At 43.3% G+C, this 26010-nt stretch overlaps 1 protein-coding gene across 2 annotated transcripts in view; it reads right to left on the minus strand.

The window, feature by feature from the left end:
* Positions 1-240: 240 nt before the first annotated feature.
* Pgm2 (phosphoglucomutase 2) overlaps positions 241-26010 on the minus strand; it is a 30481-nt gene continuing 4711 nt past the window's right edge. For both annotated transcript variants that reach the window (XM_087909026.1, XM_087909027.1), the window contains exons 3-14: positions 22355-22461; positions 20417-20501; positions 17448-17531; positions 17140-17333; positions 15906-16095; positions 14648-14745; positions 13620-13800; positions 13223-13316; positions 12660-12789; positions 11015-11204; positions 6300-6433; positions 241-837 (exon numbers count right to left, since the gene is read on the minus strand). In XM_087909026.1, coding sequence (XP_087765152.1) covers positions 735-837; positions 6300-6433; positions 11015-11204; positions 12660-12789; positions 13223-13316; positions 13620-13800; positions 14648-14745; positions 15906-16095; positions 17140-17333; positions 17448-17531; positions 20417-20501; positions 22355-22461 — 1590 coding nt within the window. In that variant the 3' untranslated portion in view covers positions 241-734. The remainder of the gene's footprint in view (positions 838-6299; positions 6434-11014; positions 11205-12659; positions 12790-13222; positions 13317-13619; positions 13801-14647; positions 14746-15905; positions 16096-17139; positions 17334-17447; positions 17532-20416; positions 20502-22354; positions 22462-26010) is intronic.

The following is a 26010-nucleotide window of genomic DNA, read 5'->3' on the forward strand; positions in this document are numbered from 1 at the left end:
CTGGTTTTTTCTTAGCATGTGTAATATGATTAAATATTATTAAAAATTAAAAGTCTTAGGTAAAAAAACTTTAATAAAGTCATTTGGTTTGTTATTTTACTTTATAAGCAACTGACAGGAACATAAGTCTAAATATTTTTATAAAACAGCTATCCTAGACAACAGCCTGGAACTTAAGAACTACATCGCTTTTCTGTCTATTTCAACTACACATACAAAGAATTACACAGAAAACACATGTGTATGCAAATTAACGTATATTATTTACAATCTACTTTTTGAATTTTGGAAAAAATCTTTATTTAAAAAATTCAGATAATGCCAAGACTTAACATTTTCATAAAGATGTTAGTCTGTTGGGTTTGGTCATGTTTTCCTTATTTACTTTTTGGGCCAAAAGTATAAAACCCCGAGGAAGGCAGTGCTGTTGAAAGATGTAAATACTTGTAATTATCCAGATGGCTTGGCCCTCATGAATATTGCTTTGAAAATCAAGTTCAGCCTGGCAAGGTGGTCCACACCTTTAATTCCAGTTCTCTGGAGGCAGAGGCAGGAGGGTCTCTGTTTTCAAGGCCAGCCAGACTCACTACACAAAGTTGAGTTCCAGGACAGCCAGGGCTGTTACACAGAGAAGTCCTATCTCAAAAAAAAAAAAAAAAAAAAAAAAAAAAAAAGAAAAGAAAAAGGAAAAAGTTCAGCTTAATCGCTTAATTGGAGGTAAATGCCGGGATGATTTATTCTGCTCTTGGCTGCAGGTTATACTTCTGTGGCTGGAAGAAATGCTCCTCAATGGCACTGACTAGCTCATCTAGTTCCCCTTTCAGCTGCTCCAGATCACTGAAAAATAGAAGATGGGGAGAATTCAGATTAGTGGATAGTTCCAACGCGAAACAAGTGCACAGATTTGATATTTTTTGAGCCAGTCTCACTAAGTAAACATGTATACCAGGCTGGCCTCACACTCACAGAGACCCATCTGCTTCTGCCTTCCAAAGGCTTAGAGGCCTGCATTCGCATCTTGGCCTTGATGCGGTTTTGAGATAGAATCCTGTTGCGTCTCCCAGGCTCTGTTTGAAATCCCAGCAATCCTCCTCCCTCAGCCTCCTGAGTGCTGGGATTAAGGACTGCAAGTATGAGCCACAGCTTCAAAGCAAAATTAGACATTTAAAACACATGTAAGTGTATTTTACAGGTTAATTTGTAATATGCGCAAGTGTACATGTAAATGCAGTTGTCTGCCGAGCTGGAGTGACACGGAGTGTGGGTCGCCAAGGAAATAATTAGGGCTCACATATTAATCACGGAACCGTCTCTCTAGCCCCTGCAAACTGTATTTTAAAATGCTCTCTTCGTGGACCTAGGGAGACTGAAACTAAACTTCAAGAGGGTGGAATTCAGAAAAGAACAGAACTCCATGAACTTGTGTGTGGGAACACATTTGTTGACTTTGCGGGGGAAAATCCCAGGAGGCAATATGATTATGTGTTCTTTTCCCTGAAGGCTTCTGAATCCAAGGTTTTCACAATAAATAAAATTACTCTTTGCTCTTCTTCTAAGAATTTTAAAGAACCACAATTTTTGTCCTAGCATCCCCAGGGATCTATACTGTCTGTATCTAACAACACAGAGGAAACATTCCTGATTTTCCTCATGCTTCAGTCCTGGTCAACTTTGACCACATCTCTGTGAAGTCCTCAGTCTTCCTGGAAGACTGTTCCTGATACTGTTTTGTCCTCGGGTCACAGAAGTCAAGTTGCCTTCACAGAAAGGGCGTAGACAGAAGCCTCTTCACGGTGCGAGAAACATTAACTGCGCGTCTTTCTATCAAATACTATAAAACTTGTGTTTAACAAGGAATTCAAATCTGTTCACCCCCATCACCTTATAAAACCTTTCTGCAAATATTTTAATGCCCCACCTCACACAGTAAAACCCTTGCTTATACAAAGACCCACAGCATTTCCTGCTTAGTGAATTAAGCAGAGAGTCCTTTCTCTTCCCTTCATCTCCTTTGTGTCCATTCCTTTAAAACTAGCGGACTCCAGCCGAGGGGAAGAAGACAGTCATACTTCCCGGCTTGCTCTTCTGAATTCACCCTCATGGTCAGGGTCAAATTTGCCCTGGCAGTCTCTTTAGTTGGGGTGGTGATCTTTTTCTTTGTTCAAACTTATTTCTAACAGGTAGGGAATGGGAGTTGAATCTTTATTGCTCTATCACTACCACTACCAAAACAAAACAAAGTAACAAAAAAATGAGACAAAACAAAGTAACAAAAATACTACAGCTGCAGGGGAAACAAAACTCTAGGGAAACGGATCCCTTTAAGAGAGCCAAGGTTTCAAGCCTGTAGTTGACTTATTTGTATAGACTAGGTCCATGGTCCATGGATGGAAACAACACAAAAGCCGAGCTCCCAGTGGAACGGATTTCCAGCGGCTTATAGAGTCCCGTGTGAGTTACCATACAGCTGACTGTGGAAATGAACCCTTCACACACTTTCTCTTGCTTCATTCTTGACCACCTGCGACACTTACATACTCAGGTCATCCAGAAGGAATGACAGTTACTGCAATCGGTTCAGATCATTTTGATGCTGCAACTGGCCATAGTATAATAAGGCAAACGATTTCATTGCAGACATTAATTCTGGCTCTATTAGTTATGTATCCTCAGGCAAGATCCACATTCTTCATCTGTAAAACTTTACCTTATTGTACATAGCGAGGTATACTGTATAAAGGACTTAGCCCAGAACCCAGCCCAAAGGCCTCAATAAAAGCTATCATTATACTTATTTATATTCCTATTACCAAAATATACAGTAATTATAACTAATACACTCGTGAGTTACACTGGTCTCTTTGTTCTCCACAAATGTGCTTTGAAGAAAATAACTCTCAGGAAGGCAAATATGGCCATAATTAGTTAAAAGCAAAGCCTAAAACTTAAACTCAGTGAACCTGCCAATTACTAACTTTCTTATCAATCTTTTAGTTCCCAAACATGACATATCTATATATTGATTCCTTTGTTCATCGAGTTAATGTTCCTGAAGAGTGTGCTTACTGGGGGCGGGGGGAGGGCTCCAACCACTCTATAGTGATGTAATAATTCCTAGTTCCCATCCTAATCCTAAATGACCCATTTGGACACTTAAAGTGTGACACTGAATAATATTTTAAAAACAAAACCATACCACCTGGCTGTGTAAACTTGGGCTAGGAACCCTGATTTCCTCCGCTTACATTCAGAGGGTCACTTTACAGAGATGGGTGTAGAAGTGTCTCTTCTCACGGGGCAGTTGTGTCTCTCTAACTAGGCCAAAAATCAATGTAGGATAAATGACAATGAAGTAATCTGATTTTTCAATGAAATTCTGAATTGGGAAAAAAATGGCTTATTTTGAGGATTTCTGGGCAAGTCTGAATTCATGTTGACCAGGCTTGGCTTACAAACAATCCCTAGTTATTCAAATACTAATTTTGGCCTTACTGTAAAAGGTGATTGTCACATTTTGGAGATGTGACAGCCACTTACAAATAGTTTACTTTACACGAAGGCCATTATCCTTGGTGATCTGGATGGAAAAGATACAAGAGAGCATTTTTTCCTGAAGAATTTAATCCATATCTGCAACTTGACTCCATGCCCCCAAACTCCAGCCTGCCTACCCACCGTCATGCAAGCTCACCCCACCTCCGCTTCTCTGGTGTAACTGTTTGAAAACAACCAGGAACTAATAACACTGGGGTTCTCTTGTTCTTGGGTGGTATACAATTAAGTATTTAGGAGGCAAGTGTCAACAGGTCTATAATTTGTTTTAAAAGGATTGAGAAGAATAAAAAACACATTGAGATGAGACACTGCAAAACACCGGCAATGGTGGAGGATATGTCGGGATCTGTACTATGTGTTATGGTCTGTTTATGTGAATAAAGTTTTAATGGGGCATCATTCACTGATACATATTTGACTGTTTCTACATGTCAACAGGAGAGCTGAGTAGCTGCAGCAGAACCATAGGGCCTGCCAGCACTGGGACATTTGCTGCTTGTCCCATGTGTGCTTGCTTTCCAACTTCTGGCCTCGGTGAAGAACACGAGGGTTCAGTGAATTTCCATTTTAGTGTTTCTATGCCTGAAAGTTTTTAGAAATAAGAAGCTGGGAAGAACATCCTCTCCAACAAATCTCTCTCTCTCTTTTGATTTTTCGAGACAGTGTTTCTCTTTGTAGCTTTGGAGCCTGTCCTAGAACTCGCTCTGAAGACCAGGCTGGCCTCAGACTCACAGAGATCCACCCGTCTCTGCCTCCCGAGTGCTGGGATTAAAGAGCAATACCACGGTCCTGCACAAAATGGTCTCTTAAGTAGCAGGACCTAGACTTGAAAGTCCTTTTGATTCTAACCAAGTCATAGGTTAGATAATTCAATTAATAAATGAAATGCATGGCATGAAGTCTGTTAATATTTAAGCTTATCTTAGTCATATTTTTCTTGCTGTTGCATGTTAGCAGGCTGGTGCTTCCTTAAGCTGTGATATTAGCCCAGCCTAGATCCCAATGTCCCTTTAATAACGAGGAGTCACCTTTTAATGACGGTAACACAAGGGCAGTTTATAAAAGTTTCCCCCCGCTCCCAGTTTATAAAGGTCTGAAATGAAGTCTACTCTGAAAAGCGACATGGAAGTGTAAGTAGCACAGCACTTTACATGTTAAACAGCATTATTACTATAGAGAAAACTACCCTGAAACTTTACATACATTTCCAGGCTATTAAAGAGAAAGGACTTTACATATTAAGCAGCATTACTACTACGGAGAAAAATACCCTGGAACTTTACATACATTTCCAGGCTATTAAAGAGAAAGGACTTTACATGTTAAGCAGCATCATTACTATAGAGAAAACTACCCTGGAACTTTACATACGTTTCCAGGCTATTAAAGAGAAAGGACTTTACATGTTAAGCAGTATTATTACTATTGAGAAAACTATCCTGGAACTTTACATACATTTCCAGGCTATTAAAAAGAAAGGGCTTTTGGAAAAATGATGCAATAAAATATGAGAAATGGGGATGAAATCACAGAGGTGATCACAGAAAACCTGCCTCAATGTAGTGCAAATCACTTAGTACTTAGCTACACAGAAACACTGATACCTGAATACTAGTCATGGAATATTGGCAACTTAGAGAGAACAAGCACGATTTTTGATGTGGTTTCTTCTCTACCCAGGGACCCAGCTCAGATCCTCAGGTATTTACTGAGTGCGCACAGAAAGGATTCTAATTTATTTTATCCCAGGAATAAACGAGGAAAATTCATTGGCATTAATGACCAATTATGAGCCTGCTTAGCTGTAGAGACTCAGCTAGGCTTCTTTGTAAGATCTATTTACACATTTTTAATTTATGTGTATGTGTGTTTACTGTCACATGAATGTAGGTGCCCATGGAGGCCAGACGGGGACATCGGATTCTCTGGAGCCAGAGTTAAAAGCAGCTGGGAGCTGCTTGATGTGGACATGGGTGCTGGAATCCAAACTCAGATCTTCTGGAAGAGCAGCAAGTGCTCTTGACCACTGAGCCAGCTCGCCAGCCCCTCAAGAGGTTTTTGGTTTGGTATGCGTGTTTTAATAAAAAACTTGTTTGAAGTGTGCACTGCTCTAGCATAGGATCAGAATTTAGTTTCCAGTACCCACAGGGCGGCTCATAACTGTCAGTACTGCCAGCTCCAGGGATTCAGTGTCTTTGGCCTCCAAGGGCACCTGCATTCAAGTGCACAGCCTACCCCTTCCACCATATACATAATTTAAAAAAGAAAAGAGAATCTTAAAACAAAATCAAAACAAAAAGAACTTGACTCCCAGGTCATACACCACTATAATTAAAAGTCAGCACTTACTGGTGAGACCTGGGTATGAGGTTTGGAAGCTTCCCAAATAATGGGTAGCCACGTTTAAGAAAAATCACTGTGAAACCTCTCACCTCTTTCTAAAAATTTTTAAATTGATTTTATTTTTCAAGTTTTGATTTTTAAGACAGACTTTCTCTGTGTATCTCTGGCTGTCCTGGAACTTCCTCTGTAGATCAGGATAGCCTCAAACTCAATAGTCTACCACCTCTGCCTTCTGAGTGCTGGGATTGAGAGTGTGCGCCACCACGACAGCTATTTTTTTTTTCAATTTTTAAGGTAGTCTTTAGTAACATAGTATCGCTAGTTTCTGACTAAGCTGCACACTTGAACAGAACTAGGACATCTCAGGACTAAGAGGCACGGCACCGCCGTCCATGTCATACCTGTTGCCAGGGGGAGCGCACAGCTCTGCGTAGTACTTGATTTTGGGCTCTGTCCCGCTGGTCCGCATGGTCGCCACACCTCCATTGGCAAAGGTAAAGGTGATCATTTGGCTGCTCTTACTGGTAGGAAGAACCTAGAGATTAATTTGTACATGTCACACAGTTAGACGGTAACCAGCTGCTCTGACCCGGTGAATCTGTCCCAAACAAGCAAGAAAACTAATACCAGATGAATACATTGGCTATAAGGACATTCCTTAGGAAGTCAGAGAATGCAATTCTAGTGCTATGTGAACATTAAGTAACTTCACAGACTGGCTTTCTTCTTCCATAAATTTATTAGCAGTTATGAAGGTTTTGTTCAAATTGAAACACATTATTTCAACTTAATAATGTACTATAGAAAATTAGATCATAACTCAATGCTGTAAATGGGAATTTTGTCAAAAATAAAAGATTCATAAGGAGGTTTTTTTGCTTTTGTTTTGATTTTTTTTATACAAAACTCTGACAGATGTATTTCCAGTTGTTAAAGTCAGAACATCACTAAAGTTAACAGCTTTGTGTTTTCACAGGTATAAACACAAGGCAAAGGGGAACAAAGATGGCAACACTTGATGCGGAGGTCACTCAACCATGGAAGACAGGAAGCAGACAATGACTTAGAAATGGTGTGATGAAACACATGACTGTGGGGTCCCAGGACCTGAGGGTGGAGACAGAAACAGGAAACAGAGACTGTGCTCTGCAGAAGTCCAGCTGGGCTGAAGTATTAGAGGTACCACATATGCCAAGGGTTGGTGTGAGGCAGGAATGAGACATAGAAACAGGGTTGAAGAGAAGCTACCAGATGCTCAAAGATATTCCCTGCAAGGAATGAGTCCGCTGGCATTTGAATAAAAAAAGCTCAGAAACTAGGCCCACCAGGTACCATGGAGTGTACGGTCTGAAGGGAGACTGAGTGAGACATCCCAGACCCACCCCTAGCCACACCTCTAGGGCCTTGACAAGTCAATTTATATCCCTTCGAAAACCATAGGGTTAGGCTGTGGACCAGCCCAATAGCTCCAAAGTGAAGGTCAATCTTAGAATAGTTGCCCTGCTACTTAAGATCCCCAAAGCCCATTAGGTCATTTGTCATGCACACACAAAACTTACAACCAGTTAAGTACGTAAAGGATACCGAGAGACCCTTAGGGAAAGACAGTGGGTAAATAAGTCCAAAACTAAAAAGAAAAAAACTAAACAAAAGCCATATTTTAAAAAAATGTTTTAAAAAACAAAAAATTGGAGGAAATAAAGGCTATATGGATGAAAAATACTTAATTTTTAAAAAGAATCTTTAGAAAGGTACAATAAACAAAAACAATAATAGGATGCCATTATGGAAAAAAACTTAGAATAAGAACTGAAAGTAACAGTTAACAGGAACACTAAAAGCTAAAAGCTGAGAAAATCCCTCAAAAAAGAAGTAGAGTGGGACAAGAAGAAACAAAGAGGGAAGGGTAGCAGTCCCAGCAAGCCAGCATCTACTTAGAAACTCTTTTAAGAAAACAGCCAACCACAGCCCTTCCTTGATATATCACCAAGAAAACTGAGACCTAAAAAAATGATGCCCACAGACTAAAGGACCCACTGTGATGGCGGACTTGATTAGATTGAGACGAGGCTAGGGAAGCTGTAGAGCACACTCTGGGTGTGTCTGTCAGGACATTTCCAGATAAAGTTGGATTATAAGGACTCTGACCTAATCAATGGTTTAATGCATTGATAATGCAGCATTTTAGTAGTGTCCTGAGAAGGCCTGGAACTGCGGCAGGTGGGGACTGTAATGGTCTGTCCTGTCCTTTTAAGAGACAAGCCCCACCCACTCCCTCCTGGTCTGCCGAGGCAAGTGGATCTTCCTCCCTGAGAGCTCTCTCTTTTCTGCCTCTCTCCCAAGAGGTAGTTTTTCCTTTCCTCTCCCCACCCCTCTCTCTCTCTGTTTCTCTTTCACTCTCTTTCTCTGCCTCTCTCTCCTCATCCCCCTTCTCCCTCGCTCTTCTCTTTCCCCTTCACTTCCATAACCTACTAAATAAATATCCAGCCTCACTCTGCATGGCATGCCTATCTCTGTCTCTTACCTGCTGAGGCTCTGTGCAACTCCCTGCCTGGGACCTGCTGCCCCTCGTGGCCCACAGGCCCCTTGGGGAATGGCACCAGTTTATTTTTATATTACAAGGACCACTTGGAGGACGGGGGTCTCTGGGAGCCCACTTTTGAAGGTTTAACTTGGCCCCGACTCCTTGCTGTACTCTTCCTGCTTCTTGTCTGTAACAAGCAAAGTGAACAGCTTCTTTCTACCGGGCCCCTCTCTGTCAGATTTCCACACTGCCACGGACCTAAGAACAGGGGAGCCACATGACCACTGATAGAAACAGTGAGTCCCCAAACCTTTCAGCATTGAAATTGCTTCTCCTGGGTATTTTGCCGCAGTACCAAAAAGTCTGACAGATCTAATAAGTGACCACCAACCTCAAATAGACAGAAATGCTAACTAACACGCAAAGTTTCCAACATGGAGTTCAAATGACATGTTCTCATTGAGGGAACGGAATCAGTTGTGAAGAAATGATGAATATGGTGTTAATGTCCTTTAAGGCATCACACATTGACTCCATTCTTCACTAAAGAGATGAGCAGATGCTGAAAGCAGTGCCTGGACCCTGAGCAATAACGGAGCAATGCTTTCAAACTCTGAGCCTGCAGAAGTCTGAGAGCAAAACGTCAAACATGTTCAGACCGAACAGCCTTCCTAAAATTACTACCACCACCCAAGGAAGCAATTGGATGTGGTCTAGGAAGATGTCAGAAGGTCAGGCGTGAGGGTCTCAGCCTTGGCAAACGGCACTCTGAGATGACAGCTATGTATACAATCAAGAGGTTAGCGGGCACGGGCGACACGGAAGGCTGGGGGGCACGGCCAATGGACTCAGACTGAAGCCCACACAGTAGCTGAGACTTGAGCGCCCTGGAAAATGGTATGGGGAGACTTTTGGGGGGACTAGTGACAGTGGCATAGGAATCTAGACAAAGAAAGCAATGGCCAGTTATAGGAAATGCAACTTCTTATGGGCCGTAGGAAGCCCCATGAAGAATATACCGAACAGGTCTTGGTAATGACTAGCCACTGCAGTCAAGGCTCGGATGTAGGTCATGAGGACAGGCAGGGGCTACCGAATGTCGGAAGTGTAGGCATGGATTCTTTACCTCCATGAGAGAGACAAACGTTCTGTGGCAAACACCAGGAGAAACAATTGAGAGGGAGGATGGTTGGTTGTCTCAGTATGGCAATACACTATCCTACTTCACCATAATCCTTCTAACGTAATCTATCTCTTATAAATATACTGTGTTCCTAGGGAGATTTCAGAACAAAACAGAAAAAGGTGAACACCAGGGAAGACACCTGATAGCTCGCCAGGCTATCCCAGCTCTCCTCCTCATGCCACATGCAGTCAGAGAAGGCCAGATTCTCAGAAAACAAGTGGTTCTCCCAGAGTGGACCAGTATCTAGTCACCTTGAATCTTTTATTTTTTTTTTATTTTGGGTGGTCAGGTCTTTAATTTTTTTCTTTTTTCTTTTTATTGAGTTCTACATTTTTCTCTGCTCCCCTCCCTGCCTCTCCCTTTCCCTTCAACCCTCTCCCAAGGTCCCCATGCTCTCGATTTACTCAGGAGATCTTGTCTTTTAGACCTATGTAAGTCCCTCTTAGCATACTCATTGTTGTTTAAGTTCTCTGGGATTGTGGTTTGTAGGCTGGTTTTCTTTGTTTTATGTTTAAAAACCACCTATGAGTGAGTACACGTGATAACTGTCTTTCTGTATCTGGGTTACCTCACTCAACATAATGTTTTCTAGCATATCCATTTTCCTGCAAAATTCAAGTTGTTGTTATTTTTTTCTGCTGTGTAGTACTCCATTGTGTACATTTTCCTTATCCATTCCTTGGTCGAAGGGACATTTTCCTTATCCATTCCTTGGTCGAAGGGCATTGAATCTCATTAGGTGTGCAAATTCTTTGTCCTTATCTGAGGCCTACTCAATGAAAAATTCCAGAGTGGCCTTCAGCATCCGTTCATGACCTAGCCCAGGCTGGCCTCAGACTCAGACCTCTGATGTTCCTGCCTTGACCCGCCACGTGTAGGGATTTAAAGATGTACTGGTATGTGCCATCATACCAGCTAGTAGTCACACGCCCTCCATGTGACTCAGACACTGTCTGGAGTGGCACGTGCTGAGTGAGTTAGAGGGAAAGCTGATCCAGAGTCCAAAGTCTCAAGTCACCTGGACCTTCCCCAGTTATCACTGCCCCTTTGGGTCACAATTTCCTTGAGTGTGAAAGAATGACTTTGAAAGCCATTTAGCACCAAATGACTTGTGAGGGTACTTGCAATTTTAGTCCATGCTTCCTAGTTTTCCCACATAGTTTATTTTATTTTATTTATTCTTTGTTCAAGGCTAGGGGTCTAACCTGGGCCTTGTGCATGCTAAGCGAGCAGTCTACCCTCGAGCTACCAGCACCAGCTCTAATTTCCCCAGATAGTTTATTACAACAACGCTTGAGTGCCCCAAGTCAGCTTCAGCCTGCCACATGAACAAATGAATCTGTTCAAACTGTAAAAATGGTAAACACAAAATAAATTAATTGATCAACGTAAACAACATGACTCACAGCTTTTTTGTCAGGCTGGCTGTCATCGTAGCCCGTTGTAAGGTCCCTGATAGCAGAGATTTCAAACCTGCCACATGTTCGGGGATAATTATTCTTCCCATCGTAGTTTCTCAGGTTTCCGAATAATTTTCGAATAGTGCCTTGATCGTGGCAAATAAAATATGAAGCTTTGGTAATGTGATAGCCATATCTGTAAGAGAAAAAAAACCCCACAAACTTAAGCAAAACGAGCCACAAAAATTTCTGTAGACTGTTTGCAAGATATGTACCAGCTAGGACATTCTAAAATAAGTGAAACAGGTAGCCCTAACCAACTTCAAAAGAAAATCTAACATTTTAAAAAAGGTTCAAAAATGGCAAAATGGTTCAGTGGGTAAAGGCACTTGGGGCCAAGCCTGATGACCTGAGCTGACCCTCAGACACACGTGGTAGAAGGAGAGAAACTGTTGCTCTCAGTTGTCCTCTGACCTCCACGTGTGTTTGGTAGCATGTGTGCGCCCACCCACATACATATACACAAGAAAAAACTGTTAAAAAAAAAAAAGTAAAAGAAAAGGGGCTGGAGAGAGCTCAGTGATGAAGAGCATCAGCTGCTCCCCCAGAGGACCGGGGTTCAGCTCTCAGCACCCTCACGGCAGTTCCTACCCATTCGCAGCACCAATCTCAGGGGACCCGGTGACCTTTGGCTGGCCTCTGTGGGCACCAGGCACATACATGGTGCATAGACTCAGGCAGTCAAAACACCCACATACATAAAACCAAAGTGAATAAACTTAAAAGGAAAATGACAAAGAGGTCCAGGGTAGAAGAGATAGCTCAGTTCGTGGTGCTAACTCAGTCCCAAGCATGAGGACCTGAGTAATTCCCAGAATCCAAATAAAAAAAGATGGCCATGGAGGTGCATGCTTGTAGTCCCGGCACTCGGGAGACAAAGACAGGCAGAGACAGATCCCTGGGACCTGAGGCCAGCCAGCCACGCCTGCTTGTCACACTCTAGGCTAAGGCAGAACAGTATCAATCAGATGGTCATGGTCTGAGGAACGAAAGCTGAGATTGTTCCCTGAATGGCAGGCACACACAGTAAGACTGAATCAGTACTCTACTCTAGACCGGTCTGCTTAGGTAAGTTTCGACTTTATTATAGAACACAGCTGCGCTGCACGGGTTACTGTTTGTGCCGCCCGAGCAGCTTCTATGCCACACAGGCACACCCAGTACTGGCTACAATATCGATGCGTTTAATCTTTTTATGATGTTGACTACTTAAAGTCACACTCGTCAATCAAGCCATTCGTGCAACGGTCTCATGAGTTAGAACTCACGCAACTGCAAACGGCCATTACTAATTAGTGGTGACACATTAAACGGAAAAGGTGATTTTGATTTTCATAAGAAACAGAACATGTCACCAACACTTGAGCACTTGAAATACAACCATCATTCCTTCAACAGTCCTTAGACCAGTGGTTCTCACCTGTGGGTCATGACTCCTTTGGGGGTCGCCTACGAGATATCCTGCACGTCAGATATTTACATTATGATTCAAAACAGTAGCAAAATTACAGTGATGAAGTAGCAATGAAATGATTTTACGATGGGGGTGACAGTGCTGGGAAGGTTGGGAACCACTGCCGTAGACACTTACTCTACATAGATGGCCTTGAGCTGCTGAGACATAGACAAATTCTTGGTGGCTAGAAAGCTTGCCAGCTCTGCGCTTAGGACAGCTGCACTGACACCATCCTTGTCCAGAACAAAGGGACAGCACATGTATCCTGCGGACGAAGCGGTAGACACACAACTCTGGAGTGGACTCTGACAGCACCGGAACGGGCCGCGCTGAGGGCAAGCCTGCTGGCTAGTCCATGTTAGGGTCTAGTCTGGCACACACATGTTTTTCATTTAGGTATTGGAGAATTTAGATAGGAAGGCTATCGTGTCTGCTTCACACACAGAAGGTCCTGGGTTTGAGCCCCCAGCGGATCAGAGTGTGATCAGCTGACACTGGACTGAGAGCGGTGATGTACGGAGATGGAGGCAGGAGGTCAGGAGTTCAAGGTTATCCTCGGCTACAGAGTTTAAGGCCAGTCTGGGTTACATAAGCTCCTGTCTCAAAAAACCAAACAAACAGAAGCAAAACAATTTAGCCCAGTGTCTTGATCTCAATTGTCCTGAGCAATCTGTGTGAACCTCATTATTATTTCTTACCGATAGCTTCTTCAAATGCAAATAGGACCGTCTTCCCCTGGTCTATTAGCTGTTTGGCTCTGTTTCCCATCCACTTGAAGCCAGTTAGTGTTTCCTAAAGGGATAACCCAAAAGAAAAAAGAAACGTTTGGTGCTAGGGATGCAACTCAATTGGCAGAGTGCTTGCCCCAGTTCCACAGACACTGGGAGTCACAGTGCGTGCTATAATCCTAGCAATAGGCAGGTGAAGGCGGGGAGTGGGGGGGGGTGGATCAGAGGTTCAAGGTCATCCTTGGTTATATATGAAGTTCAAGGCCAGCCTGTGCTATATGAAACCCTGTCTCAAAATATAAAAGAAAAAAATGAAAAGAAAGAAAAAACATTGTTTTAGGAAACATGAAAGTCAAAGTCACCTTACCTCGAAATGAAAGCCCTCCTTCAAGGCAATGGCCCGCAAGATCTTGGAAGAGACGGTGCTGGACAACATGTATGTGTCTTTGAGGGTGCTTCGATCTGGGTTCTTTTCTCTCCAAGACGTAAAGAGCCACCATCCCAGCAGGGCCCCCAGCTCATTGCCGGAGAACACTTTCCACTCACCACTGTGAGGAAACAGGGTCTTTGTCTTAGCAACCCCCAGGGAGGCCCAGAAGTCCCTGGAGCTAGGCAAACAAAGCTCGGCATACTTTCTGTGCCCCTGTTCCGGTCTTTAAGTTACTGGGCTGAAATGGACCTGCCACGTCACAAACATCTGAGTGGCTTCCATGGTATTAGCCAAGGATGGTTGGATTTCCATCTTTGACAAAGGCTGTAGTTTGAAAATGTACCAGACACTCATATTATCCTCTGCAGAGACCACATTGTTATACTGGTCTTAAACACCATGCCAACATCTGTCTGTTCCCCCTAAATTCAACACTGCCTTGAGGGTCCAGTGCCTTATCAGATTCACTGGCAGAAAATGAACTGCAAAACTTGCATCCTAAAAAGGACTTTTGCCTTATCAGGCATGGAGACTTTCACATACTAAATTCAACTCCAACACGAGGGGGCCACAAGAGTCATTTCACTTCCCAGTGTGCGCTGCTTTGCTCTATGTCATGATCTCTGCCCGTAGGCTCAGCAAACCGTCCTGCTAGAGGAATCCACCAGAGGTTTTGCCGTAGAAACGACTAAAATTACCTGGAAAACTCAGCCTTCCCAGAAACATATTACTATTGCTAAAGATGGCTTTCAGTGTATTTTTCTGGTTTTGTTTTGTTTTTCGAGACAGGGTTTCGCTGTAGCTTTGGAGCCTGTCCTGGAACTAGCTCTTGCAGACCAGGCTGGCCTCAAACTTACAGAGATCCACCTGCCTCTGCCCCCCAAGTGCTGGGATTAAAGGAATGTGCCACCACTGCCCGGCCTCTGTGTATTTTTCATAACACATGTAAACAAAGGTAGTTTCACCTGTCTTGCTTTTCTGCCACAGCAAGTCTGTCGGCATCTGGGTCATTGGCTAAGATAATTTTGGCCTTGATTTTGTCAGCCAAGGCGAAAGATAAAGTCTGAAAATAAGTGCAGAAAATAAAAATTACTTAAGAAATACAGAACACACCTTAGTCTTTAGAATGGGCATGGTCTCATGAGCTAAAATGGGCTTGCCCCCAAATTAGGCCTGCAGGATTTTGTTGTTGCTATTTTTTTCCTCTTTTCTGCCTTTTTATTTTCTGCTTTTTTTTTTCTTTCCTGGAGCTGGTTTTGCTTAGTTAGATTTTATTTTATCTTCCTAAGTTGGAGATCAGATGATGAGAGTTCCAATGTACAGCCCATCCCTGCCTTGTGACTGCACAGAACTGTGCCAGCCTTGTGATTGGACTGGAATTTCTAGGCACTGTGTGTGTCTGGTCGCACAAAGCAGACCAAACCAACTCTCTCTGTGTCATCTTATCTAACCTTTCAGAATGGGCTGCGAGCCATACTGCCAATAATGTTCTCTAACAATAAATAGTAAAATTAAAACCCCATCTCTGTTCTCTTATTATGAATTCTTGGCAATAAAGAAACTATCAATTAAAATTCAATTTAGTTTGAGCTGGAAAGATGGCTGTGCCATTAAGAGCACTGGCTGCTCTTCCAGAGGTCCCAGGATCAAATCTCAGCATCCACACGGCAGCTCACAACTGTCTGTAACTCCAGCTCCTCAGGGATCCAACACCCTCACATAGACATACAAGTAGAAAAACACCAATTTACACAAAATACAAATAAATATTTCTTTAAAATTTAAAGAATACTTTAGATTTTACATCTTACATCCTCTTATAAGGTGTCAAGTTTGAAAGTTCCTTTAAGAAATTAATGTCCATCCGACATACATATTTCCAGAGATATAGCTCATTTTTTCAGCCCATCAAAAACTCACAAAATCATAATGGCTTTGATAACAATGTTTTAGAACAATGGTTCTCAACCTTCCTTACCTGTGGTAACTCTTGAATACAGTATCTCATGCTATCGAACCCCCAACTATAAAATTATTCTTATTGCTACTTCATAACTGTGATTTTGCTACTGATATGAATCATAATGCAAATATCTGTGTTCCTGATGTTCGTAGGAACTGTGAAAGGGTAGTTGGACCCCAAAGGGGACACAACCCACAGGTCGAGAACCACTGGCTTAGCATATAAAAGGTAGAGCCCATTATTTAATAAAAGTAGGTTACCAAGACACCTTTACCCTCCTCAGGATTCGGGTATTTGACAGTTGGAAACTCAGGATCCGGATCTTTCTGCTGGGGGACAGCTTCAGGAGGAGCAAGGTCAAAGGCCTTGAACGCCAGCTGCACAAACTCGTGACCCACACCATGGACAGAGGTGTGCACAAACTTCACTTTGCTCTCCTTGTTCACACTCCTGGAGTAGGACAAATTGGAAAACGACAAGGGATATAAGCAAGGCTCTCGAGGGGAGGGGCTGGGTGCCTCAGTAAGAAGGAATCTCTCACGTATGCTGATGGCACAGTTGTGACCTTTCAGAGCGGCCTAAGCTATGTCCTCTGTACAGAATCAAAAAGGACCAATGACTTGAAAGATTAAATATCACAAAATGCAAATGCAAAAGTTCAAATGGCAGAATTTTTCCCTTATAAAAACCTGGGTATAGAGTCTTTTAAAGCATTAATAAAACTCAGAAACCAAAAATTAAAAGACAACCAAATATTAACAAGATTGTTAAGGTTTCAAAAAAAAACTTTCAAAAGTAACAAGAGAAAAGTATATACATGAATAAACAAGACCTTTTTTCTAAATCAATAAAGACGACAACAGACAAACAAATCCTTAGAAAGGACAAACATCAAATAAACATCAAATAAACATGAAAAAGGTTTTCATAATGGGGGGAAATGATAAATTGATAAGGCTGAGCGCTGGGTCAAACATGGGTCCTATGTTATTACCACGGGCTGCAGGTGTGGGTGCCAACTCCTCTACTGTTCTTAGAGGGCAGTTCGCTGATCACCTTCAACTTTGCAAATGCATATGCATTATTTATTGCACACACACACACACACACACACACACACACACACACACAGAGTTGTATCTATACTAGCATATACAGACACAGGTACAAACATGTAAGGTTACAGCCCTTCAAACTGTAGCTCATGGGCTGGCCACCCTTTTGTAAATAAAGCCACCTCAGAGCCACTTCTTTGACTGGTCACCTAGGCTGTTTGCATACTAGAATAGCAATTCTGAGGGGTGAAGACAGGCTCCATGCAGCTGTCTTGAGGTCATGAGGATTGTTATCAGTTCCTTGAAGAAATAGGGACCCCCTACTGCTGGCCCTTGCATATGTAGCTATTGTGTATACAAGAAAGGGGGACAAAATCAAAAACCAAACATAGAATCTGGCTGGACCACATTAGCTCAAGTGAACTCGTGGTCTAGTTACCTGTGAAAACAGTATTTTTTAAGGTCTTCAAAGTAGTCATCCCTGATGGAAGTGCTGGGGTTGTGAAGCAGGGGGCTGCTGTCAATCAAAGAGTCGTCCCAAGCCTGTGGCCAGGGCTCTAGATTTTCTTCAATAGCTTGAGAAATGCCTCGATCGTGTGGAGAGATGATCTGGGCTCCATTGTCCCAGTAGACCTAGAGGCCAGGAATGCATTTAGCAGGTTCAGGGTGCAGAGTACCCACTTCCAAACAGCAAAAGGGGCGGGGGTGCCTTGTAAGAGCACCGTGTGAAGGGAGAGCGGAGGGTACCTTATAGCCGTTGTCCTGCTTCGGGTTGTGTGAGGCAGTGATCATGATCCCGGCACAGAGCTTCAGACGTGACACTGTGTAGGGCTGGACAGGGCAGGAGACAGCAAAGATGAGAGAGAAGGGAAATGCCTAGTACACATGGTTTGGACCCACGCATCCCCTTTTATTACCCCGATATCATAACACAGCATTCAGCATCCTGTGTGCCATCAAGTAACATGCGGTACCCCCCCCCCCCATCTGTGGCTTTGCTCTGTTCTATTTCAGTCACTCGTGGTCCAGGAAGAAGAGTATTTGCCTTAACTCTTTCAGCAGGGCCCACACCGACATAACCTCATGCCAGGATACTGCTACAACCGTTCTATTTTATTATTAGTTACTGCTGTTAGTCCCTTATACCCTTAATCCATAAATTAAGCATTCATTGGGACGAACTGTAGGCCTCAAGCTGCGTAAACTTTTATATTATCTGCGGCTTCCACTGCCATGAACTACTCTGCCTGTGGCTAAGAGGAGACTGCTAAAGTCTTATAACTATAACTGGCCCAAAGTTCCAGAATGTTCATAATGTTCATCTTCACAAAACAGGGGAATTATTTCCTAGGTCCCCTCCTTCTGTCTTCTCCTTCTGAGAGTTAGAAAATTCTTTGAAGACAAAGATGGGCCACGCCCCCACTCTGCATTCAGTCAAAGCTTTTGCTCAGGAAGGAAGCTGGGGCACAGTCTCTGCACCCACTCCCTTCCCCTCCTTTTTCTTACTCACTAAGGAAAAAGCTGAGACAATGGAGTGTGTCCTCAGATTCTTCATCTCTCACTCCAGGGTTGACACCTAGCCCTGACATTTCAACTCAGTTCCCACCCTGACAAGACAACGTGCCAAAATGGCAGAAGGCTCTTGGCTCATTCTATGCTTGGCTACCACCAACGAGATTTCTACATAGGAAACCTGAAATATGAACCATTCGATCCTCTCTATCTTCTACCATTTTCTCCATGAGGTGAGTTATACTCCTTGGGGGTGTGTCCTGCTACAGAGAAATGGGCAGAACTAGCCAGGTGTGGTAACTTATGTGTGAAATTCCAGCACCTGGAAGGCAGAGGCAGAAGAATCACTACATTCAAGGTCAACATATCCTACATTCAGGGTTAACCAGAGCTACATAGCATGACCCTGTTTCAAAGAAAGCGCTAGAATCACTCTAGGATTCGTGAGACAGTCATTCAGTTCTCCTACAGTATGCTAGTTACCGACACTTAGATCATAAAGAATACAAGTAGGATTCTGGAACGTGCTGCAATATTTCCATCAAATGATGAAACCTGAGCTACACAGAGCTGGGATACTATGGGCCTACTGGGTTGTAGACACCCATGGAGGTGCTGTGTTCTCAGTTCACTGGGCCAGCGGACCTGCCTGCTCATCAACACACTCTCATTCCTACCCGATGGAAGGAGCCACACTAAGTCAGTTGTTAGAAAAACACACTCTCAGCATGAGGTCCAGCTCTTCACAGTTGGGTCTGCTGAAAAGCAATGGCTGTCACAGTCCCTAATGGCCTTTGCTTCACTTCTGCTCATGAAGGACTTAGTACCAGTCTAGCCAGGAATAACATTTGGAATGGACCATTCATATCTAAAGCTGGTAAATCAATGTAGCACAAATAATAAAAACCCAGAGACAGATATTGGGGTTCAACCTGAAGATCAGAAAAGCAAAGCAGTCAGTTAATGGCTCTTACCTCTACCTCAGACCAAAAATAGAGTCCTGTCTCCATGACTCCTGAAGACTCCACACCCCATTTACCATACTTTCTGAATTCCTGTCTCTTCCCTCTTATATGCCTCTCTCCGTCCAGCCATATTGCCCCTGTTTCCACCTCCATGGTGCTGGAATTAAAGGCATGTGATCCCAAGTGCTGGGATCACCTCTGTGTGAGCTCTGTTCCTCTTTTAGACAGATTAGTTTTGTGTGTCCCAGGGTTGCCTTGAACTAACAGAGATCTGTCTACCTCTGCCTCCTGAGTCCTACTTAAAGATGTGTGCCATCACTGCCTGGCCTGTATGGCTAACTAGTATCTTCTGATCTTCAGATAAGTTTTATTTATTAAAACACAAATAATATACCACTGTACATCAACTTGTTCAAAGATATAGTAATACAATGTTTGAGGAATTTAGACTCAGATTTAGACTCAAGAGATTCCCTAATTGTGGTAATTGCAGTGAAAAACTACCTATCAGTTAAAAAAAATATATAAGCATTTTGCAAACTTGCCAAAAGATACATAGAATCTGTGGTGGTTTGAAAGAAAATGGCCCTTGAAGGGAGTGGCACTATTAGGAGGTGTGGCCTTGTTGGAGTAGGTATGATCTTGTTGGAGGAAGTGTGGAGGCGGGTTTTGAGGTCTCATATATGCTCAAGAGACACCCAGTGTCTCAGTTCACTTCCTGTCGCTCATCAGTCAAGATGCAAGAACTTTCAGCTCTTCCTCCAGCACCATGTCTGCCTGAACGCTGCCTTGCTTTGTGCCATGACAATAAACTAAACCTCTGAACTGTAAGCAAGCCACCACAGTTAACTGTTTCCCTAACCCTAACCGCTAACTAACCCTGAGTTGCCGTGGTCATAGTGTCTCTTCACAGCAGTAGAAATCAGAACTAAGATAGAAGTTTAACAAAATAAAATGGTATCTTATCTTTCCTTTGGTGCTGGAGCTCGAACCCAGGCCCCTGCCTGTGCTACCACTGAGCTTCAGCCGCAACCCTTATTAGACTTTGAGAAAACCAATTCAGAACGAAAAGCTGCACACCAGACACACATTACAAGGATGTGGGTAAAACTGCCCTAGAGAGAGAGAGGAGTTGGCCCAACACGCACCAGGGAATGGTCTGTCACCAAAACAGCCGAAGACCAGCAGCACCAAGGCCCACCCTGGGTCCTGTGACAAGAAGCTGAAAGGGTTACTTACCACAAATGGGGTGGGGGTTATATCAGAGAAGAGATGCACAGGGACCCCCTGGCTGATAAATGCAGTCGCAGCCAGTCGGGCAAACCTAGAAATGCAGAAACAGGAGAGTCGGGGTCAGGACTGCGAAACAAGCATGCTGGGCTGGAAGCCAGGGCTTCATGTGCGCATGCGTGCTAGGCAAGCACCCTACTAACACAGCTGCAGCCTTGGCCCCTGCCACCACACCTTAAGATTGCACACGGTAGGGAGAGAAGGAAGATGCTTTTTTCTAATGTATACACTGGTACAGAACCCCAAAGCTGAGGACCGCTGGGGTCTTCTCATGCCACCTACTGTTTAGGATGAAGGCCTCACAGGTCACCTTGTCACATGTCCAAGGCCACTGAGCACGTACGCAGGCCTGCATTAAAGTCTGCCAACACTGGCTGTCTCAGCCTAGCTCAGTGGTTCTCACTCGGGCTCATCCGTTCCTCACAAGGTTTCTGATGTAGAGGCATGGCCAGTTGTTATGCTTGGGAGAGGGCCTGTGCTATCGACAGTTAATAGAAATTAATGGGTAGAGGCCAGAGGTGCCACTAAACACCTTACAATGCATGGGACAGGCCCCACAACAAAGAATGGTCCAGGTGCTGTGACACCAAGCCTGGGGGTGGGAAATGGTATGTGACTGTAATCCTGCAGTTCTAGGAGAAGGAGACAAGGGAATCACAAATTCAGTACCAGTAAGAGCTATATAGTGAGATCTAGTCTCCCAATTGAAAAGATAAAAAAAAAAAAGTGCATGAGAAATTGTACACAGGTTTTCCCAAACCATGTGTCGTGTTGTGTAGGTGATTTGTGCACCTTTGGGTTTTGGAATTGAGCTTGTCTTAGAACCAGCCTTAGTGAATATTGAGGGCCAACTTTAAATGCTTTCTATGGTATTTGGGGGATCCGAATCCTAAATACCTAATCAACACTGAAAAGCCTGCAGCCATTACTGTCCCACTACCTTCGCCATCATCTGCCCACAGCTGAACAGGAGTCCCTTTGGGCTGGGACCACCACAAAGCTTCAGCCCGGAAGGGTGTCCGTTCAAGAAAGGAAGAGGCCTTGAAGCTTATCAACAGCAGGGAAGAATTACATGCGAGCAAGTTAGAGACAATTTAGACAGGTTCTTTCCTTTGGGTAAATATTCCCCTTTGGGTAAATATTCCACCTAAATAACTTCATTTATAGAAAAGCAAAATTTTTAAAGCTACTAGCAGATCTGACCCCATCATTTTTGATTTTTGAGACAAGGTTCTCTCTCTATGTAGCCCTGGCTGTCTTAAAACTTGCTATGCAGACCAAGCTGTCCTTAAACTCACAGAAATCCTCCTGCCTCTGCCTCCTGAATGCTGGGGTTAAAGGCCCAGCCTAAACCATCATTTTTAATAGTTAAGCAATTATTATGGGATTAATGTCAAGTTATTTAAAAAGAAAAATCAAAGGATTGGAGAGAGGGTTCAGTGGTTAAGAATTATACTGGGTTTTTGTGTGTGTTGTTGTTGTTTTGGTTTTGTTTTTTTTTTTGAGACAGGGTTTCTCTGTGTAACAGTCCTAGCTAGCCTTGAACTAGCTCTGTAGACCAGGTTAGCCTTAAACTCAGAGATCCATCTGCCTTTGCCTCCGAGTGCTGGGATTAAAGGCGTGGACCACCGTGTCCAGTGATCCCTACTGTCTTACAGAGGCTTGTGGCTGCCTGTAACTCCAGCTCCAGGGGTCTAATGTCCCTGGGCTCTGTGAGCACCTGCACCAATATGCACACACATATCCATTTAATCAAAACGTTTTTTAAAAAGTCAAATTATTAAAATGGTGATTAAAAATAAAAATATAAAAGAAACTAAGAAAAAAAATCCTTTTCTGAAAAATGTCTCTGACTCCATCCCCAAAGCGCTGCAAAAACCTAAATACCTTTTGCTGCTGCCTCCACTGGCTGGGTGAGCTCTGGCATCGAAGCTGATCACCACGCCCCTCTGCTTCAGGTCACCGAACTGCTTTTCCAGGTACCTGCAAAACCCCTGAAAATAGCCCAGGGGTTAAAAGCACATATTTCATACATATGATAAAAAATTATTCCAAAATTATATTTTTACCACTTTCACAGGGACCACATCATTCATATGTGGGGCAAAGCAGTGATTATGCAGACTGAACAGTAAGATGAAAAGCTGTTTGTTTGTTTTACTGTCTAAGTCAGATCCTGTGCTGAGCAGTTAGAATCAACTACCTCCAGGTTCAGACCAGCTTACTCGGAATCTCCATTGTCTAGATGGAGACACAGAGGTGAGCAGGAGTAAGGCTAGAGTCAGACTTAAAGAGCAGCAGAAATAGCCTTGTAAACCTGAGGATCTGAGTCCAATCCCCTGAGGCCAAGTTTAACAAAGGAAGACGTTCGGCATGGTGGGACATGCCTGCAAATCCAGTACTGACTGGGAAGGCAGAGGTAGCTCCTAGATCCCGGGGCTCCCTGGCCAGTCAGCCTAGCCTCCTTGGAGAGCTCTAGGCCAGGTAGAAATTATCTCAAAAGAAAAGGTGGATATTGTCTGGGAAATGACACGCAAGGTTTTCTTCTAGTCTCTACACACACACACACACACACACACACACACACACACACAGTGTAGCATACATTGCATGCTACAGATGTACTATAAGCATTTTGCTTAGGGCATTACATGAATCATCATTTCCTCCAAAGAGCTTACTCCTTGCTTCCTCTACAGTGCCAGCCTAGAGTTGGCAGGCATTTCAGACATTCTTCTTCGCTCTGTGACGTAAGTTAGAGCGGTGGTTCTCAACCTGTGGGGTGAGACCATGGGAAAACACATATTTTGAATGGTCCTAGGAACTCCCAACCACACGTTTATTTTCATTGCTACTGTAACTTTGCTACTGGGGAGTGTTTTAGTTCCTAAGACCATCAGAAATATGTGGGGTTTTTTTTTTGAGAACCCATTGAGTTGGAGAAATCCAATATGTTTTATATGATTTTGTCAATTAACTGATGAAAATCTATTGATCTGCTTGTTTCTGATACCGAGTATTCAAGATCTAAAGGAGGCCCTGGAATCAGCCCATTTGCAGGGCACAACTGGCTACACAATCAAACCCACCCAGTTTGGGGCTATCAATAATGCCCTTGATGGAACATCTCACTCCTGTATCTCAGGAGTGGAACAGCATCATAGCAGCCTCAGATTCAAGGGATAGTAAACTAAAAGAATCCAAACAACTGACGCCAGACATCATCAGAGAACTCTAGGTGACTGGGCAGCAATGACGTGTTCTAATGCTTACTTCACTCTGATTAATGGAAGTCTTATGAATTAAGAATTATAACTGTAATTTTGGGGAGAGGGATATATCACAGCCTTGTTTCTTTTCTTGGCAAACACATAGCACTCAGCACATCTGAACATGACTAAGAAATAAGAACATGTACATGTTGGTTTTGTGGGTTCCCAAGAAAGAATCCAGATGCCTGACTCTTCAGTTTACGATGGTGACATCACTCCTGATTCTCCAGGTCAGCCCTTGTGCTGTGACCTCAGACTGTCTGGGGGTTAAAAAGCCTGAGTCCAGATCCTCACATCCTTAAATTCACTGGAAATCTCTGGGTCCTGTTGAGGATGAGGATCAGAGAATGGCTGAGGGAAAAGAAGAAATGATTCTGTGAGGATGAAGGTTTTCAGAATTGAAATGTTACTATAAAAATAAGACAAACGCTTGTATGCCCTCAAAATATATAACTATGGCCCATAAATGCTAAAAAAAGATGGATTTGGATTGAAAATAATAAGCCATCTTTTAAAAAATAGCAATTTTTAAGATTTATTTTTATTTCTTAATCATTTGTATATGTTTCTGTATGCTTGTAGGCCACATGTGTGTAGGTGCCCGTGGTAGCCAGAAGAGGGTGCATGATCCCCTGGAGCTGCAGTTACAGGTGGGTCTGAGCCACTGGATATGGTTGCTGAGAACCAAATTTGAATCTTCTATAAGAGCAGCAAGTATTCTTCACCACTCATCCGTCTCCCCAGCCCTTTTCCTTATGATTTTAAACTATGCATGTGTATATATATATATATATATATATATATATATATATATGTATGTATGTATGTATGTATATATATATATGTATGTATGGGTTCGTGCGTATGAGTACAGGTACTCACGGAGGCTGGAAGAGGGTGTCAGAACTTCTGGAGCTAGAGTTACAAGCATTTGTGAGTCACCTGATATGGGTGTTAGGAACCAAACTCAGGTCTTAACAAGAACAATATGTGCTCTTAACTGTGAGCCATCTCTCCAACCCCCAAAACCATCTTTGTAATGAGATTAGTCCGAATTTAGAATGGGCTGTTTTGGAATGGCAGTGAGTTCTTAGCCACTAGTGTGTCCAGGTTAAATTAACTACTCTAAAGTAAGCACAAACAGAGCATCAAAATGACATGGATTAATTTTCATAAGGAAATCATAACCTTTACCAGTGAGACAAACAGCAGGGGAGTTTTCCTCCAGTCTCTGCTGATATAGGACATCCTTCTGTTAATAAAGACATTGGTTAATAAAGACATTGATTTAGCCAATAGCCAGGCAGAATGGAGCCAGGTGGGAAATCCAAACAAAGATACAGGGAGAAAAAGGCCAGAGTCAGGGAGACACCAGAAGCTGTTGGAGAAGCAAGATGTGAGGTAACAAGTCACGAAACTCATGGTAAAATATAGAATAGTAGAAACGGGTTAAGTTGTAAGAGCTAGTTAATAATAAGCCTAGGCTAATAGGCCAAACAGTTTGCAATTAATGTTAAGTCTCAGAGTGGTTATTCGGGAACTGGCAGGTGAGAGAAACCTCCAGTTACAGTCTGCCCTGTTTCTCTGACACGCTCTTCACTGACACGCACCTGCTCCTTAACCAAACCAGGGCGATTTTAAGGTATCACTGGGCTTGGCCCTGTAGCCAAAAGAGCAGCAGGAAGTGTCTATGCCACAGTGAAGGTGAGAATGTGGCCAATCACGTTGCATGCCAGTGTCCTGTCAGGGAATGCCTCCCACAGCTGGGGTGGCAGCCAGAGCAGGCCATTCTGGAAGGCCTTTCTCCTTCAATGCTGAGGTGACTCCTAAGGTGTTAAAGATGAACCCCCGAAGTGTTCTCAGCCCTAAGCATCCTTATGCTTCATGGGAAACATTCCGGCACAGATGAGCCGGTCACTGCCGCGTAGAGAGCTTCTAAGGACCACTCCAGTGGGTGATTGGTAGAGATGGATCACGTATAAAATGTCTATCCATCGTGGTTTCAAAGGATTCAACTTCTGAGCCCTGTTTCAGAAGAGATCCACTTTTCTAGAGAAAAGGTAGGCCAAAGGGGTCTAAGGACTTCCTTAGGCCACATTTCCTCATTTCTGGAAATTAGAGTTGAATACCGGAGAGAGGGCTCAAGGTTAACTTGCAATCCAGAGGAAGTCATGACAACCAGGCCTCACAGCTAGTGTGACAGATTGGACAGATTGGATTCTCCAGTGATGGCTATGGCAACACACACACACACACACACACACACACACA

This window comes from Myodes glareolus, chromosome 8 (genome assembly GCF_982192425.1).
Source record: "Myodes glareolus chromosome 8, mMyoGla1.1, whole genome shotgun sequence".
Classification (NCBI taxonomy): Eukaryota; Metazoa; Chordata; class Mammalia; order Rodentia; family Cricetidae; genus Myodes; species Myodes glareolus.